At 40.7% G+C, this 14,699-nt stretch overlaps 1 protein-coding gene and 1 non-coding gene across 2 annotated transcripts in view; both read right to left on the bottom strand.

The window, feature by feature from the left end:
• Positions 1-7,520, bottom strand: part of LOC139701341 (inactive serine/threonine-protein kinase TEX14-like) — a 74,677-nt gene extending 67,157 nt beyond the window's left edge. The window contains exon 1 of the mRNA XM_071603451.1: positions 7,385-7,520. Coding sequence (XP_071459552.1) covers positions 7,385-7,520 — 136 coding nt within the window. The remainder of the gene's footprint in view (positions 1-7,384) is intronic.
• A 4,197-nt stretch (positions 7,521-11,717) lies between these two features.
• On the bottom strand, positions 11,718-11,881 carry LOC139702580 (U1 spliceosomal RNA). The gene has a single exon (XR_011705195.1). It is a non-coding gene; the product is annotated as a U1 spliceosomal RNA (small nuclear RNA).
• Between the last annotated feature and the right edge of the window lie 2,818 nt (positions 11,882-14,699).

Genomic DNA, 14,699 nt, shown 5'->3' with positions numbered 1-14,699 from the left:
CTTCTGTCCCTAAAAACACTTTCTGACCTGTTTAAAGAAAACGGGTGGTGTTTTGCTGAGAAGAAGCTTTTTAGTTTGAAACCATCCCATTTATTGATTCTTGATTTGACTTCTTGCATTTTAGGAGTCTTGTTAAAGAAGTTGCTGATCATGAAGTAGATTGGGGTCTGCTTTTTTTCTATTAGGTACAGAGTCTCTGGCCTAACTCCTAGGTCCTTGATCCACTTTGAGTTGAGTTTTGTGCAAGGAAGAGACAAGAGGTTTAATTTCATTTTGCTGCATATGGATTTCCAGTTTTCCCAGCACCATTTGTTGAAGACGCTATCTTTTTTCCAATGTATGTTTTTGGCACCTTTGTCTGGTCTGAGATAACTGTATTTATTTGGGTTTGTCTCTGTGTCCTCTATTCAGTACCATTGGTCTACAAGTCTTTTTCGGTGCCAATACCATGCTGTTTTTAAAGAAACAATTAATGAAGTGAAGAGAGAGCCTACAAAATGGGAGCAAATTTTTACCAAATGCACGTCAGATAAAGCACTAATTTCCAGAATATATAAATAACTCAAAAAACTTAACAATAGGGCTGGGGATGTGGCTCAAGCAGTAGCGCGCTCGCCTGGCATGCTCAGGGCACTGGGTTCGATCCTCAGCACCACATAAAAATAAAATAAAGATGTTGTATCCACTGAAAACTAAAAAATAAATATTAAAAAAACCTTAACAATAAAAAACAAATAACCCAATCAAAAAATGGGCTAAGGAAATGAGCAAATACTTCATAGAAGAAGATATACAATCTATCAGCAAATTTATCAAAAATGTTCTACATCTATAGCAATTAGAAAAATGCAAATCAAAACTACTCTAAGATTTCATCTCACTCCAGTCAGAATGGCAATTATCAAAAAATCAAGCAACAGTAAGTGCTGGTAAGGATGTGGGGGAAAAGGTACACTAATTCAGTGCTAGTGGGATTGAAAAACCACTCTGGAAAGCAGTATGGAGATACCTTAGAAAAAACCTGGAACAGAACCACCATTTGACTAATTATCCCACTCTTCAGTCTATACCCAAAGGACTTAAAATCAGCACGCTATAGAGATGCAGCCACTTCAATGTTTATAGCAGCTCATTTCACAATAGCTAAACTGTGAAAACAGGCTAGATGCCCTTTAATAGATGAATGGATAAAGAAACTCGTATATACACACACCCACACACACAAAATACACAAAGAAGAATGAAATTAATGCATTTATGGGTAAATGAACATAATTAGAGAATATCAAGCTAAGTGAAGTAAGCCAATCTGAAAAAAACTAAAGGCCAAAAGTTTTCTGATAAGTGGATACTGACCCATAATGGGCAGGGGGTAAGGGAAGAAGGGATGAACTTTGGATTGAGCAGAGGGGAGGAAGAAGAGGAGAGAGGGAGTGTGGGGGGAAAGATGGTGAATGATTTTGACATTATTACCCCTATGCATAAATGGTGTAACTCTAAATCATACACAACCAGAGAAATGAAAAGTTGTATTCCATTTGTGTAATTGTTTTAAAAAATAAAAGATAAAGGGTAAGGGCTGGGGATGTGATTCAGTGGTATACCACTTTCCTAGCATGCATGAGTTCCTGGGTTTGATCCCCAGCACCACAAAAGGAAAAAATTTTAAAAGTATCCTAAATTTTGGAAGTTAATAGGTAGATTAAAGTATCCATGTGCTGGACATGTGAGTATGTGTGGGAGGCCAACCTTGCACGTGACTGAGTTACACTCCCCGGCTGGGTGCTGAGGCGCTCAGTCACAGAAATGTGGCACCCTTCTTGGGTGCGAGGGTCGGTGTCTCGTGCATCGGTGTGTCTTGCTACAGCCCCATGGGTGAAGCTACGCTCACCTGTTCCTTTGTAATATAACCCCTTGCCCTGTTTAGGATAGAATCTTCCATGGAAGTGCCTTGTGTGTGTCCCCTTCTCTTACTGCCCTTGGGTGTGGCCTATCCAGGTGTCAGTCAACCTGCTGACAGTGGACATCAAGAAGATACTCAGCCCCCTGAAACCTGACCCCTTGCCTCATTTGAAGAGTTTCTCTCAGTAAAAGGCATCAGCGCATACTCTCGCTCTCTCTCTCCTTCTGCGGACCCTTAAGGTCAGAGGAGCCATCACAGCGACCCCAAAGAAAAAGGTATTTGTGTCTCTTGTGTGGTTATTTTGTGCAGCCCAGTTAGCCCAGTTTAACTAGAGTGACCCCTGAGCCTTTGAGTCGCGAGATCAGAAACCCAGCAAGTATGGACAGAAGAGACACTCTCTGGGGCTCATCTGGAAAACTTTTCTTTCTTTTTTTGTACTAGGGATTCAGCCCAAGGGCAATTTATTGGTGAACCACATCCCCTAGTTCTGCCCTTTTTTGGGGGGTGCAGAGTGTACGACTGTAATCCCAGTGTCTCAGGAGGCTGAGGAAGGAGGATTGCAAGTTCAAAGCCATCCTCAGCAAATTAGTGAGGCCCTCTGCAATTTAGTGAGACCCTATGCAATTTAGTGAGACCCTGTCTCAAAATAAAAAAGGGCTGGGGAGGTAGCTCAGTGGTAAAACACCCCTGGGTTCAATCCCCAACTTCATATATACCCAAAATCCAGTCTAAATGTTACATTATTTTAAAAAATTATAATAATGGCCTGGTGTGGCTGCCAATGCCTATAATCCCAGGGGCTCTGGAGGATGAGGCAGGAGGATCTCAAGTTCAAAGCCAGCCTCAGCAATTTAGAGAGACCCTGTCACAAAATAAAAATTAAAAACAGCTGGGGGATGCGACTCAGTAGTAAAGTGCCCCTGGGTTCAATCCCTAACAACAACAACAACAAAAATACACACAATAATAATAAATAAAATAATAATGTTTCTGGTGAGTCTGGAAGAGAACCCAGTCCCTTTCCACATTTCCACCCCCCGCAAAAAAAAAAAAAAAAAAAAAAATCTGGTTTAAATGAGATTTCTTTTGTTCATTTAAACAATAACAAAAGCAGCAGCAGCAAACATTTCTCCTATATTTTAATGTTCCCAGGTCCTCTACTAACTCCTTTACATGGATTACCTCATTTAGTCTTAGAAATAAGCAGTTGAAGAAAGGAAAATTTAGAAGTCTAAGTGGATTTCCCAATGCCAATCTCTGTCTGGTAGGTCCTTACCCTCAGTAAATGCTGTGTGTTTCAGTTAAGAGAGAAGAAATTGGAGGGGAAAATTAATTTTAAAAAGACTTGAGAGTTTGGGGTCGTGGATCAGTGGTAGAGCGCTTTCCTAGCATGCATGAGGCACTGGGTTTGATTCTCAGCACCACATAAATGTAAAATAAAGATATTGTGTCCACCTAAAATAAAAAATAAATATTAAAAAAAAAGACTTGAGTGGGGGCTGTAGCTGTAGCCTATCATGCTTGAGGTCCTGGGTTTCAATCCTCAGCACTGAAAAAAAAAATTCAGGTTTCCTAAGCTTCCATTTACTAATCTCCTCTCCTATCATACAAACCGCGGGTATACAGGCATCATGTGGCCCTCCTGGCATTACTCACTGGGAACTGGGGCTCAAATACAAAAATGACAATATTACTGTTGCTGGGACCAGTAAATTGTCTTTGTCTCTGACCTAGGAGTCCATTATCTTCTGCCAACATCCACAAAACTGATGGCTAAGTTGTCAGGATAAAGGAGAAACACCTCGCAATGGCTTATGAAGCCCTGCATGTCCTGGCTTCCTCCCTGAGTCTCCACGACGCCCCCCCCCCCCCCCAGCCCTCTTCTTTTCTGATGGAATCTGGGCCTCTAGCATGGTAAGCAAATCCACCACCACTGAGCTACATCCCAGCCCCTCCAACTTCATTATTCAGCTCACTTCTGTTCTTGCCCTTTTTCCCTGGTTAACAGTGTTTAAATCTTTAGCTCTTAGGATTTCAGGTTCTCACACAGACCTCTCCTTTGAAGCACTTTTCACAGTTGTGATTTTAATTTTCTTTGCTTGATTATGTGATACTGTGTTTCTGAAGCTACAATTAGACAGACAGTCAGTATAGATAGGTAAATAGGGTCAGGTCTGATCAAGGAAGCCAATTTTGAGTGCAAGTTGGAGACTGTCCCCTGAGACTGAAATGTTAATTCCTTCTGAGCCCTTCCTCCACCATAACCTGCTCCTGCTCTAACCTGTTGCTAAGGTAACCTGTCCCAGGAATTGCCCCTTCCTACAGGGAGCTATAAGGTTGTTAATTAATGTGTCCTTGGCTGCTCCATCCTGCCCTTCTTCTTTCAGCTCACCTGTTTCCCACCTTTTGGCCATCCTACCGAGCATTCCTGGGTCTAGTCACATATGCAGGAAGAAGAAAGATAAGGGGAAGAGGGCAGGAGAACAAAGGAAGCCTAGGACACAGAAAAAGGGCAGACCACATCACTTCTTAGGATACCGGGATACCAGCTATTGCCTGCTTCTCCCTCCTGGGAGAAGTCAATGTTACTCTTTTTAAAATAAACCCTCCTTGCCTCGGCATACTTCTTTAATGTTTAAACTTAAACATGTGAGGGAGCAGAACTCTTCACCGATGACCAACAGTATCAATTCTATTGAAATCAAAACTTCAGTCTTAAACCAGATACGGTGGTGCACACTTGTAATTCCAGCAACTCAGGAGGCTGAGGCAGGAGGATTGCAAGCTTAAGGCCAGCCTCAGCAATTTATCCAGGCCCTAAGAAACTTAGGGAGACCCTAACTCAAAAAATGAAAAGGGATGGAAGGCTAGAGATGTAGCTGGAGGCTGGAGATGTGCAAAAGTGCCCCTGGGTTAAATCCCCAGTGCCAAGTAAATAAATAAATAATGAAATAAAGGGCTGGTATGTGGGTCATGGTAGTACCCCTGGGTTCAATCTCCAGTACCACTAAAAGCAAATCAAAACAACAACAACAAAACAAGAACAAACTTCTATAGCTCAGTGGTAGAGCATTTGCTCAGCACATACAAGGTTCTGCGTTTAATCCTCACCATTACAAAAATAAAAAATAAAAAAAAACAGCCATACAAACAAAAAACCCTTCAATCTTACATCCAATTCTAATTTCTCCTTCCCTCCACATTTCAGTACCCAGTCCTCTGCTGTTTTTCCTTGTTTCTCCACTCTTCCTCTGATCTCAAGGTTGTATTGTTTGTTTTTGTTTGGCTATTGTTTTTTGGTACTATGAATTGAATCCAGGAATATTCTACCACATCCCAGCCCTTTCTATTTTTTATTTTGACACAGTGTCTTGTTAAGTTGCCCAGGCTAGCCTTAAACTTGGGATCCTCCTGCCTCAGGCTCCCAAGTCACCATGCCTGACTTCAAGGCTACTTTTGGCAACTCCAAAGCTGAGATAGAGGTAAGAACCAATGATACAAAAAAGGGAATTGCTGGGGATGTAGCTCAGTGACAGAGTACTTTACTGACATGTGGGAGGCCCTAGGTTCTATCACCAGCACTGTAAGTAAGTAAATAAATAAACAAATAAATACATACAAAGGAGTAGGGTAGGAGACAAAGACCTTCTAACTTAGCTGATGCTTTCTGTAGCTTTGTGTTCATACTAAAGCTTACTCTTTTGTGCAAATTGTTAATAGATCATTCCAGTACCTCTACTACAGTACACAGCACCCTGCTGCAGGCCAATGCCCTCTCCTGTGGACTTCTTGCAACCCCTCAGCTCTTGTCCTCCAAGGTTCCACCTCTCTACTCTCTGTTGAAATTCTTCATTCATGAGTAAGATCCCTTTTGGCTCAGCTACCTTCTGTGCAATCTACATGCTCCAGCATACCCTCCATGCCTAATAGAAGTGTGGCTAATCAGTCTGCTATTCTCCCTTGCTCATTCAGTCATCAAGGACTCTTCAATATAGATGGCTGATCTCCTGACCCCTAAATTTCAGAAACAAGTTCTCTGCATGCCACCTTGGAGGAAACTGGGAAAGGGTATCATATTTCAGCTGTTAAGCAGGCTGGAACTGATTGAATAATTGATTAATTTTTTTATTAGTTTGACAGTGCTGGGGATTATAACCAGGGGCATTCTACTATTGTGCTACATCCCCAGTCCTTTAATTTTTTTTTTAAATTTTGAGACAGGGTCTAAGTTGCCCAGGCTGGCCTCAACTTGTGATTCTCTTGCCTTAGCCTCCCAAGTCTCTGACATGACAGGTGTGTGCCACTGTACCTAGTCCAAGGATCATTTTAGCCATCTCATAAGAAGATCTGCATTAGAGAGGGAATGTGTTACTCCTGTTTTCCACTTTTGAACTTTACACATAATTCCCAGACACAGATGAAGTCCTGTTTCATATCCAATTATACCTGTTAACCCCATCCATACTCCAATTAAACATCAATAATTTATTTATTTATTGCTGGGCACAGTGGCATAAGCCTGTAATTCTAGCAACTTGAGAGGCCGAGGCAAAAGGATCACAAGTTCAAAGCCAGCCTCAGAAATTTGGGAAGGCCCTAAATTTAGCAAAATTAAAAAGGCCTGGGGGGGCTGGGGTTGTGGCTCAGTGGCAGAGAGCTTGCCTAGCACGCATGAGGCACTGGATTGGATTCTCAGCACCACATACAAATAATTAAAATAAAGGTCCATCAACAACTTAAAAAATTTTTTAAAAAAAGGGCTGGGATGTAGATCAGTGGTAAAGAGACCCTCACTACAATCTGCAGTATACTGCTCCCCGAAAAAAAAGGGGGGGCAGAAGAACAGCCTCCAAACAGGATTTAAGGCCTCCACTACTGAATAAAGACTGCATTGGTGGGAAACATTTCATTCCTAAATTAACTACTGGATTTCCATTAGTAATTACTCATAGTTTTACAATGTCCCTAGATTTTCTTTAAACACTATTCAGAAATGTTGACTAAAGCCACTGTGGTGGTATATACCTATAAAGCTAGCTACTTGAAAGGCTGAGGGAGAAGGATCCCAAGTTTAAGGCCAGTCTGGGTAACTTAGCAAGACCACATCTAAAAATAAAAAATAAAAAGAGGTGGCTGGGCACAGTGGTGCATGCCTGTGATCCTAGCAGATCAGGAGGCTGAAAATGAAGGATTGCAAGTTCAAAATCAGCCTCAGTAACTTGGCAAGGCCCTAAGCAACTTAGTGAGACCTTGTCTCAAAATAAAAAATAAAAAGGGCTGGGATGTGACTCAGTCCCAGGTGCTCCTGGGTTCAATTCCTTGTACCAAATATATAAGTAAATAAATAAAAATAAAAAGAGGCAGAGATGTAGTTTACTGGTAGATCACCCCTGGGTTCAATTCCCAGTACCAAAAAAAAAAAAAAAAAAAAAAAAGAAACAGTAGATTAAATTGCCCCTGCTATTTTAACATAGTACTTACCTTTCTTAAGAATTTTTTTCACTTTCACATAGTTCCCTTGTTTGACATATTCATGAAGCTGAGCTTCCAAGGAGTCATTTCTTAAGGTACCAAGCCGAACAGGACAGGGGACTGGAAGATGAATAGCCCGAGACATCCTGTTTCAAAAGAGAGCATACGTATTCTAACTGAACCAAAAATACAAAGAAGCAAAATAGATTCTTTACATTTGGAAACCTGTTCACCTTCATTAATACAATTGTTCCTAAGTATCCAAAGGGGACTGGCTCCAGGACCCCTGCAGATAACAAAATCCACACATGTGGGCTGGGGTTGTGGCTCAGCGGTAGAGCACTGACCTTGCATATGCAAGGCCATGGGTTAGATCCTCAGCGCCACAAAAAATAAATAAATAAATAAATAAAACAAAGGTACTGTGTCCAATTACAACTAAAAAATAAATATTAAAAAAAATCCACAGATGCTCATGTCCCCTATATAAAATGGCACAGTACTTGTGTATAACCTACATGCATCCTACCCCCTGGGGGTAGGGGGTTAATGGGGATTTAACCCAGGGGAACTTAACCACTGAGCCACATCCCCAGCCCTTATTATTTTTTATTTTGAGACTAAGTTGCTTAGGGCCTTGCTAATTTGCTGAGGCTGGCCTGGCCTTGAATTTAGGATCCTCCTGCCTCAAACTCCCAAATGGCTAGAATTCTCTCAGTATACTTTAAACCACCTCTAGATTACCTAGAACAACTAATACAATGTAAATCTATGTAAATAGTTATTATACTATATTGTTTAGAAAATAATAATAAGCCTGTATAAATTTAGTACAGATGCAAGTTTTTGAAAATATTTTCTAGGGGCTAGGGATGTAGCTCAGTGGTAGAACACTTGCCTGGCATGCATGAAGCCTTGAATTTCATTTCGAGCACCACAAAAATAAATAATTTTCTATACAAGGTTGGTTGAATATAAGGATGTAGAATTCATGAATTCAGAGGGTCAACTGTAGTGAAGAGGATTTTAGGGGAACAATTACAGAAACTCTATGAGATTAATGTTTATGCTCAATGTTACTGTTTTTTGTTTGTTGTTGTTGCTTTGGTACTGGGAAATGAAGCAAGGATACATTTATCAATAAGCTACATTCCTAGTCCTTTATTTTTATTTTGAGACAGGGTCTCCCTAAGTCACTTAGAGCCTCACTAAGTTACTGAGACTAGTCTCAAACTTTCAATCCTTCTGCCTCAAGTCTCTCGAGCTGATAGGATTACAAGCATGTACCATCGTGTCTGCCATTAATGTTATTTATTGTTAAAGAATAGGGGTTGGGGATATAGCTCATTTGGTAGAGTGCTTGCCTCACATGCACAAGGCCCTGGGTTCAATCCCCAGCACCAAAAAAAAAAAAAAAAGAATTGACCCAGGTGAGTTGCTGCAGGCTGGTAATCCCAGAATGTGGGAGGCTGAGGCAGGATGATTTTAAGTTTGAGGCCAGCTTGGGCAAGTTAGCAAGATCCTGTCTCAAAATAAAATTTAAAAAGTACTGAGACTACTGGATGTGGTTGCACATGCCCGTGATTCTGCAGCTCAGGATGCTGAGGCAGGAAGATCCCAAGTTCAAAGCCAGCCTCAGCAATTTAGCAAGAACCTAAGCAATTCAGTGAGACCCTGTTTCTAAAATATAAATATAGATAGACAGACAGATAGATACAGATAGATAGATAGATAGATTTGTGTGTGTGTGTGTGTGTGTGTGTGTGTCTGTGTGTGTTGCTGGTGATTGAACCCAGGGCCTTGTACATGCAAGGAAAGCACTCTACCAACTGAGTTATATCTCCAGTCCCCTAATTTTTTTTCAAAATGGCTGGGGAAGTTGCATAGTGGTTACATGTTCCTGGGTTCAATAGCCGGTACCAAAAAAAAAAAAGGACTGGGATGTAGCTCAGTCATCTCCACAGCAGGCCTTGAACTTGGGAACTTGGGATCCTTTTTCTTAGCCTCGGAGTCATTGGGATTACAGACATGTGCCTCCCTCCTTCTATCACAGGATGAAGCAGCAAGAAGGCCCTCTTCAGAAGCTGGTCCCTCCAACTTGGTCTTCACAGCTTCCAGAACTGTGAGAAATAAACTTCTCTACCACAAATAACTAGTTTTCAGACATTTCATCATAGCAGCACAAAATGGGCTAAGACATCTACTACGTGTTTCAAATGTGACAGGTAATGAGTAAAACACCTAAAATTAGATTATTGCTACCACAATGTTTATAGTCTTGCAAGGCAGATAAGTGGCAATGTGTTATGTTCTACAGACAATAAGACAACAAATCCCATTCACATAAATCCCCAAGAATGGACCTCAAGGGCTTCAAGCTACATGGGGAAGCACAGAAGGTATGAAATGAGGTGAAGTAAAAGAAAAAGTCAAAAAGACTGATACATTTAATGGATCTTCAGCCAGGAGGCTCAGGGATTGTAGGTTACTGAAAAGTAACACTTTTGGGGGGTGTGGGGGGGTACTAGGATTGAACCCAGGGTGCTCTAACATAAGGTACATTCCCAGCTAGTTATATTTTTGATTTTGGGACAAGGTCTTGCTAAGTTGCTGAGGCTGGCCTTGAATTTGTGATCCTCCTGCCTCAGTCTCCCAAAACACTAGAATTAGCAACTGTGACATAGCAACCAACTGAGAAGTAACACTTCCTTGATTTATCCAGGGACTACATGTGGAAAGTACTAAATTAAGTTCTTTATTTTTTTGGTATCTGTTAATATCCATGTCACTGACTACAAGCAGTATTCTAGTAATCCAACAGCATCACAACTTTTTGTTGTTGTTACTAGGGATTGAATTCAGGGGTGTTTACATTGATCTGAGTCCCTTTTATTTTTAATTTTGAGATAGGTCTTGCTAAATTGTTCAGGGCCTCACTAAATTGCTGAAACTGGCCTCTAACTTGCAATCTTTCTGCCTCATCCTCCCAAGGCACTGGGATTACAGGTATGCACCACCACACCTGGCATAACTTTCTCTAAAAAAAGTGCTCAGAAAATAGTTTGGTCTTAAATGCATATGAACCAAAGTTTTATAGCAAGCTGTCATTCCTCTTTTTCCCACCTTCTTCCGTTTCTTTTTCCAGGTATTAGAAAATTACATTTTAATTAAAAAAATTTTTCTCAGTTGTATATGGACTCAATGCCTTTAATTTGTTTTTATGTAATGCTAGGATCAAAACCAGTGCCTCACACTTGCTAGGCAAGTGCTCTATTACTAAGCCACAACTCCAGCCCAGAAAATGGCATAGTATCATTATGATTTAGATGACTAATTGTTATGAACAAAATTGGGAGCTCGCACCCCCCCCCCCCCATTCAAATGTTTTAACTTTCAGTACCTTAGGTGTTTGTTTAGAGTGTTTAAAGAGATGATGTTCAGTGAGGGGGGCCTTGCCTGCAATGCATGAGGCCTGGGTTTGACTTCCAGCATTGCAACAAATAAACTCAAGAAGGGAGTAGTAGAGGCTTGCCTAGAATTCATAAGGCTTTGGGTTCAATCCCCAGCCCAGTACAGATGGGGGGGGGGGGGAGTGAATAATTACAATGAGATCCTTAGGGTGGGAATGTAATTCAACAATAGTGTCTTCTTCTGTTTTGCAGTACTGGGGACAGAACCCAGGGTCTCATGAATGGCAGGCAAGTGCTATACACATCTCCAGTCCCAATGACTTATGAATGTCCTTCAAAGAGGAAGGACAGCCCAGAGGCTAAGATCACAGTATGAAGAAGCAGCAAATATACAGTATCTCAAAAATCAAGCACTGAGGAACCCAACTCTGTCAGGACCTTGATCTTACTTGGGCGGTTTAAAACTTCCTGGAGAGAAAATAAACGTCATTGTTTAACCACTCCTATCTGCAGTACTTTGCTATGTCAGTCCCTAGCAAACAAATAATTAATGACATAGGTTGTCATGTCTGAAATTAACATTTAATCATGCTAACTAAATCGTTAAGATTCACTATCATAATTACTGGTAGTTTTATTTCCTCCATTTTCCTACTTTAATCGCACAAACTTCATAAAGCAAGCGCATCATCTTCGATAGAGAAAAAAAACCCAATTCAGTTTCCGATTGGGATATAACTAAGTAATAAAAAAGTACTCAGGATTCAGTAGACTAACGATAACTTTACACAAACATCTAGCCAACATTCACATTAGAAATCTTTGTGGCATATTCACAACTTCGTTTCATTCTCGAATTGAAGTTATGTTAGAAAACCCAAAACACACATCAGGTACAGATAATAAATTTTATCTATTCTTAACAAACAAACCAGGGGAAAGCGCGAACGCAGTCCCCCACTACCACAAATTATGCAGTCGAGTTTCCCACATTTGGGGAAATCGCAGGGGTCAGCACATCCGGAGTGCAATGGATAAGCCTCGCCCTGGGAAAACCACCTTCGTGATCATGGTATCTCCCCTGCCAGGTAAGTATGAGTTGCTTCCCACTTGTGCCACTTCACCCTCGTCCTTAACACACTACTTAGTCACGGTCAATCCAGTTTCAAGTTCTTTAGGTGTTCTATTTCAAACTACACACTTCTTTATATGTTGCAGACCAAGCTACAATTTCCGGGATATTTGCTGGAAATTTTGCCGCGAGAAAAACGCTCTCGAACCAGCAATCATCGTACTCTTATCTACATATCCCCGCCTCTTGTAGTGACGTCAGTTTCTCCTTCATGGCTTTTTTCCTTTCACAGTTTCCTTATGGATGAGTTGGCTCTAAGGAACCACCCCTCATTTGTCTCCAAAAGACTTCTGCAGGTGTGACTGAAAAGATTTAAATATTCCTTGCCTTTTCGATGTCTGCAAAAATTCTGGCATGAACAAGTCTTAGTTGTGCGCTGTTGCGCTGACCAGCTTCGGAGACCCTGGCGAGGTGGGGTATGTAGGGATGGGAGTACAGTGGGTTGTGTCAGGTCTGAACTGCTGTTTCAGATTCTCGGTCAAACCCTCAGTATGTTTCCATTTCCAAAAATTGTAAAGTGGAAATAATTCTGCCTGCCTGCCTTACACGGTTTCTGTAAGAACTGAATGAATATAAAATGCAGCTTCTAGTCTCCCGACCCCACTCAGGCCACTCTGCTTCTGGACTGGTGACAGGTATAGCACACGCAGAACAGCATCCAGCTTGTATTTAGGAACAAACTGGCTACTTGTCCTTTCTTCTACATTTTGCTCCAAGCAAAACAATTCTTTTTATAATTTGTAATGACTATAGTATCAAAGGCTTTAGTAGTATTTTCCTTACAGTCTCTATATATAAAAAAAAAAAAAGGCTTTGTTTTGTTTGGTACTTTGGGGGTGTATTCTTTTAGTTACTACAAGTGATAAATTTCCCTTATAAGTAATTTGAAAAAGGCAGAAAAGTTTTAAAAATTAAAATCAACTACGATCCAACTACAAAGTTACCACTGTTACACTTTCTTGATGTTTTGTGATAATCCCAAAATATGCATATATTTTGCCACATGCCTGTTATCCCAGCGACTTAAGAGGCTGAGGCAAGAGGATGGAGAGTTCGAGGACCTGCCTCAAAAATTAAAATAAATAAATATATAAATAGGGGTGGAGATGTGGCTCAGTAGTAGTAAAGTACACCTGGGTTTAATCCCTGGTGCCAAAAAAACAAAAACAACAGGGAAATAGATTATTAACCAAACAACAATCATATAAAAATGATTAATAACAAAAAATTAGGAGCTGGATGTGCTGGGGTTGATCCCCAGCATGGGGGAAAGGAAAAATTTATTCCATGAGGTTAAGAGGAAAAAACTTATGAGATGGTGTTATATCACGACTGCAATTTTGTAAAAATGTGAAGCTTTAAGGGAAATTAACTGAAGGCAAATTCACTGAAATGATAACAAATGTTGCTGATTTTATACCCAGTGACAGACTAAATCCTTTCAGAAATATTGTTAAGGGGCCGGGGTTGTGGCTCAGTGGTACAGTGCTTGCCTAGCACACAGGAGGCACTGGGTTCGATCCTCAGCACCACGTAAAAATAAAAATAAAAAAATAAAGATATTGTGTCCATATACAATAAAAATATTTTAAAAAAAAAGAAATAATGTTAAACTGTTTTTGCTTCCCAGTGAGATCACATCAAAATTGTGTTTTTTTTGTTTTGTTTTGTTTTTGTACCAGGAATTGAACTCAGGGGCACTCAACCACCGAACCACATCCCCAGCCCTATTTTGTATTTTATTTAGAGACAGGGTCTCATTTAGTTACATAGTGCCTCACTTCTGCTGAAGCTGGCTTTCAACTCGAGATCCTCCTACCCCAGCCTCCGAGCTGCTGGGATTATTTCACCACCACGCCTGGCTCTAAATTGGATTTTTAAATAGTTTTGAACACAGGGTTCGGTATCAGATAGACTGTGACTTTACCATGTTTTGCTGTCTGTACTTGAATTTACCTTCTGGGATGATAATGATTAGTTATAATTATAGTGAAGATATATTCACAAATGAACATGTGTGCATAATATATGTATGTATAACAACAGAAAATAACTAGGAGAGGCGGCATTTGCCTGTAATCCCAGTGACTTTGGAAACTGAAGCAGGAGATCAGCAAGTTCCCCGCCATCCTCAGCAACTTAGTAAGGCTCCATCTTTTTTTTTTTTTTTTAAAGGCCCTGTCTTAAAAACTAAAAAGGGCTGGGGCTGGATGTAATGGTGTATGCTTGTAATCCCAGTAACTCCAGATGCTGAGGCAAGAGGATCCCAAGCTCAAAGCCAGGCTCAGCAATTTAGCAAAGCCCTCAGCAACTTAGCCAGATCCTGTCTAAAACTAAAACAATAAAATAAAAAGGGTTGGGAATGTGGCTCAGTTGATTAGCACCCCTGGGTTCAATACCCAGTACAAAAAAAAAAAAAAAAGCAGTGGGGCTGGGATGTAGCTCAGTGGTAAAGAGTTCAATTTCCAGTACAAAACAAAACCCCCAAAATAAGCTAACTACTGTGACCAAAAAGAAAATAGGCCCCAAATAGGAATAGATGAAGGAACACAATTCCTCAGTACAACGTTTTTTGGAGAGTTGACATATATCTAGGGAAGGACAACACCGGCAGGCACATCTGCATTTCTCTCAATCACTGCTGCCCAGAAATACAATAAGGGTGGCATATATACTCCAGATTTTTTTTTTCCAGTGATGAGGATTGAACCAGGACCTTATGCATGCTAGGCAAGAAATGCTACCTCTAAGCCAGACCAATACTCAGTAATTTTTAAAAGCT

This window comes from Marmota flaviventris, chromosome 17 (assembly GCF_047511675.1).
Source record: "Marmota flaviventris isolate mMarFla1 chromosome 17, mMarFla1.hap1, whole genome shotgun sequence".
Classification (NCBI taxonomy): domain Eukaryota; kingdom Metazoa; phylum Chordata; class Mammalia; order Rodentia; family Sciuridae; genus Marmota; species Marmota flaviventris.
Note: the sequence above shows the minus strand (reverse complement) of the source record. Positions and strands in the feature narration are given on the sequence as shown.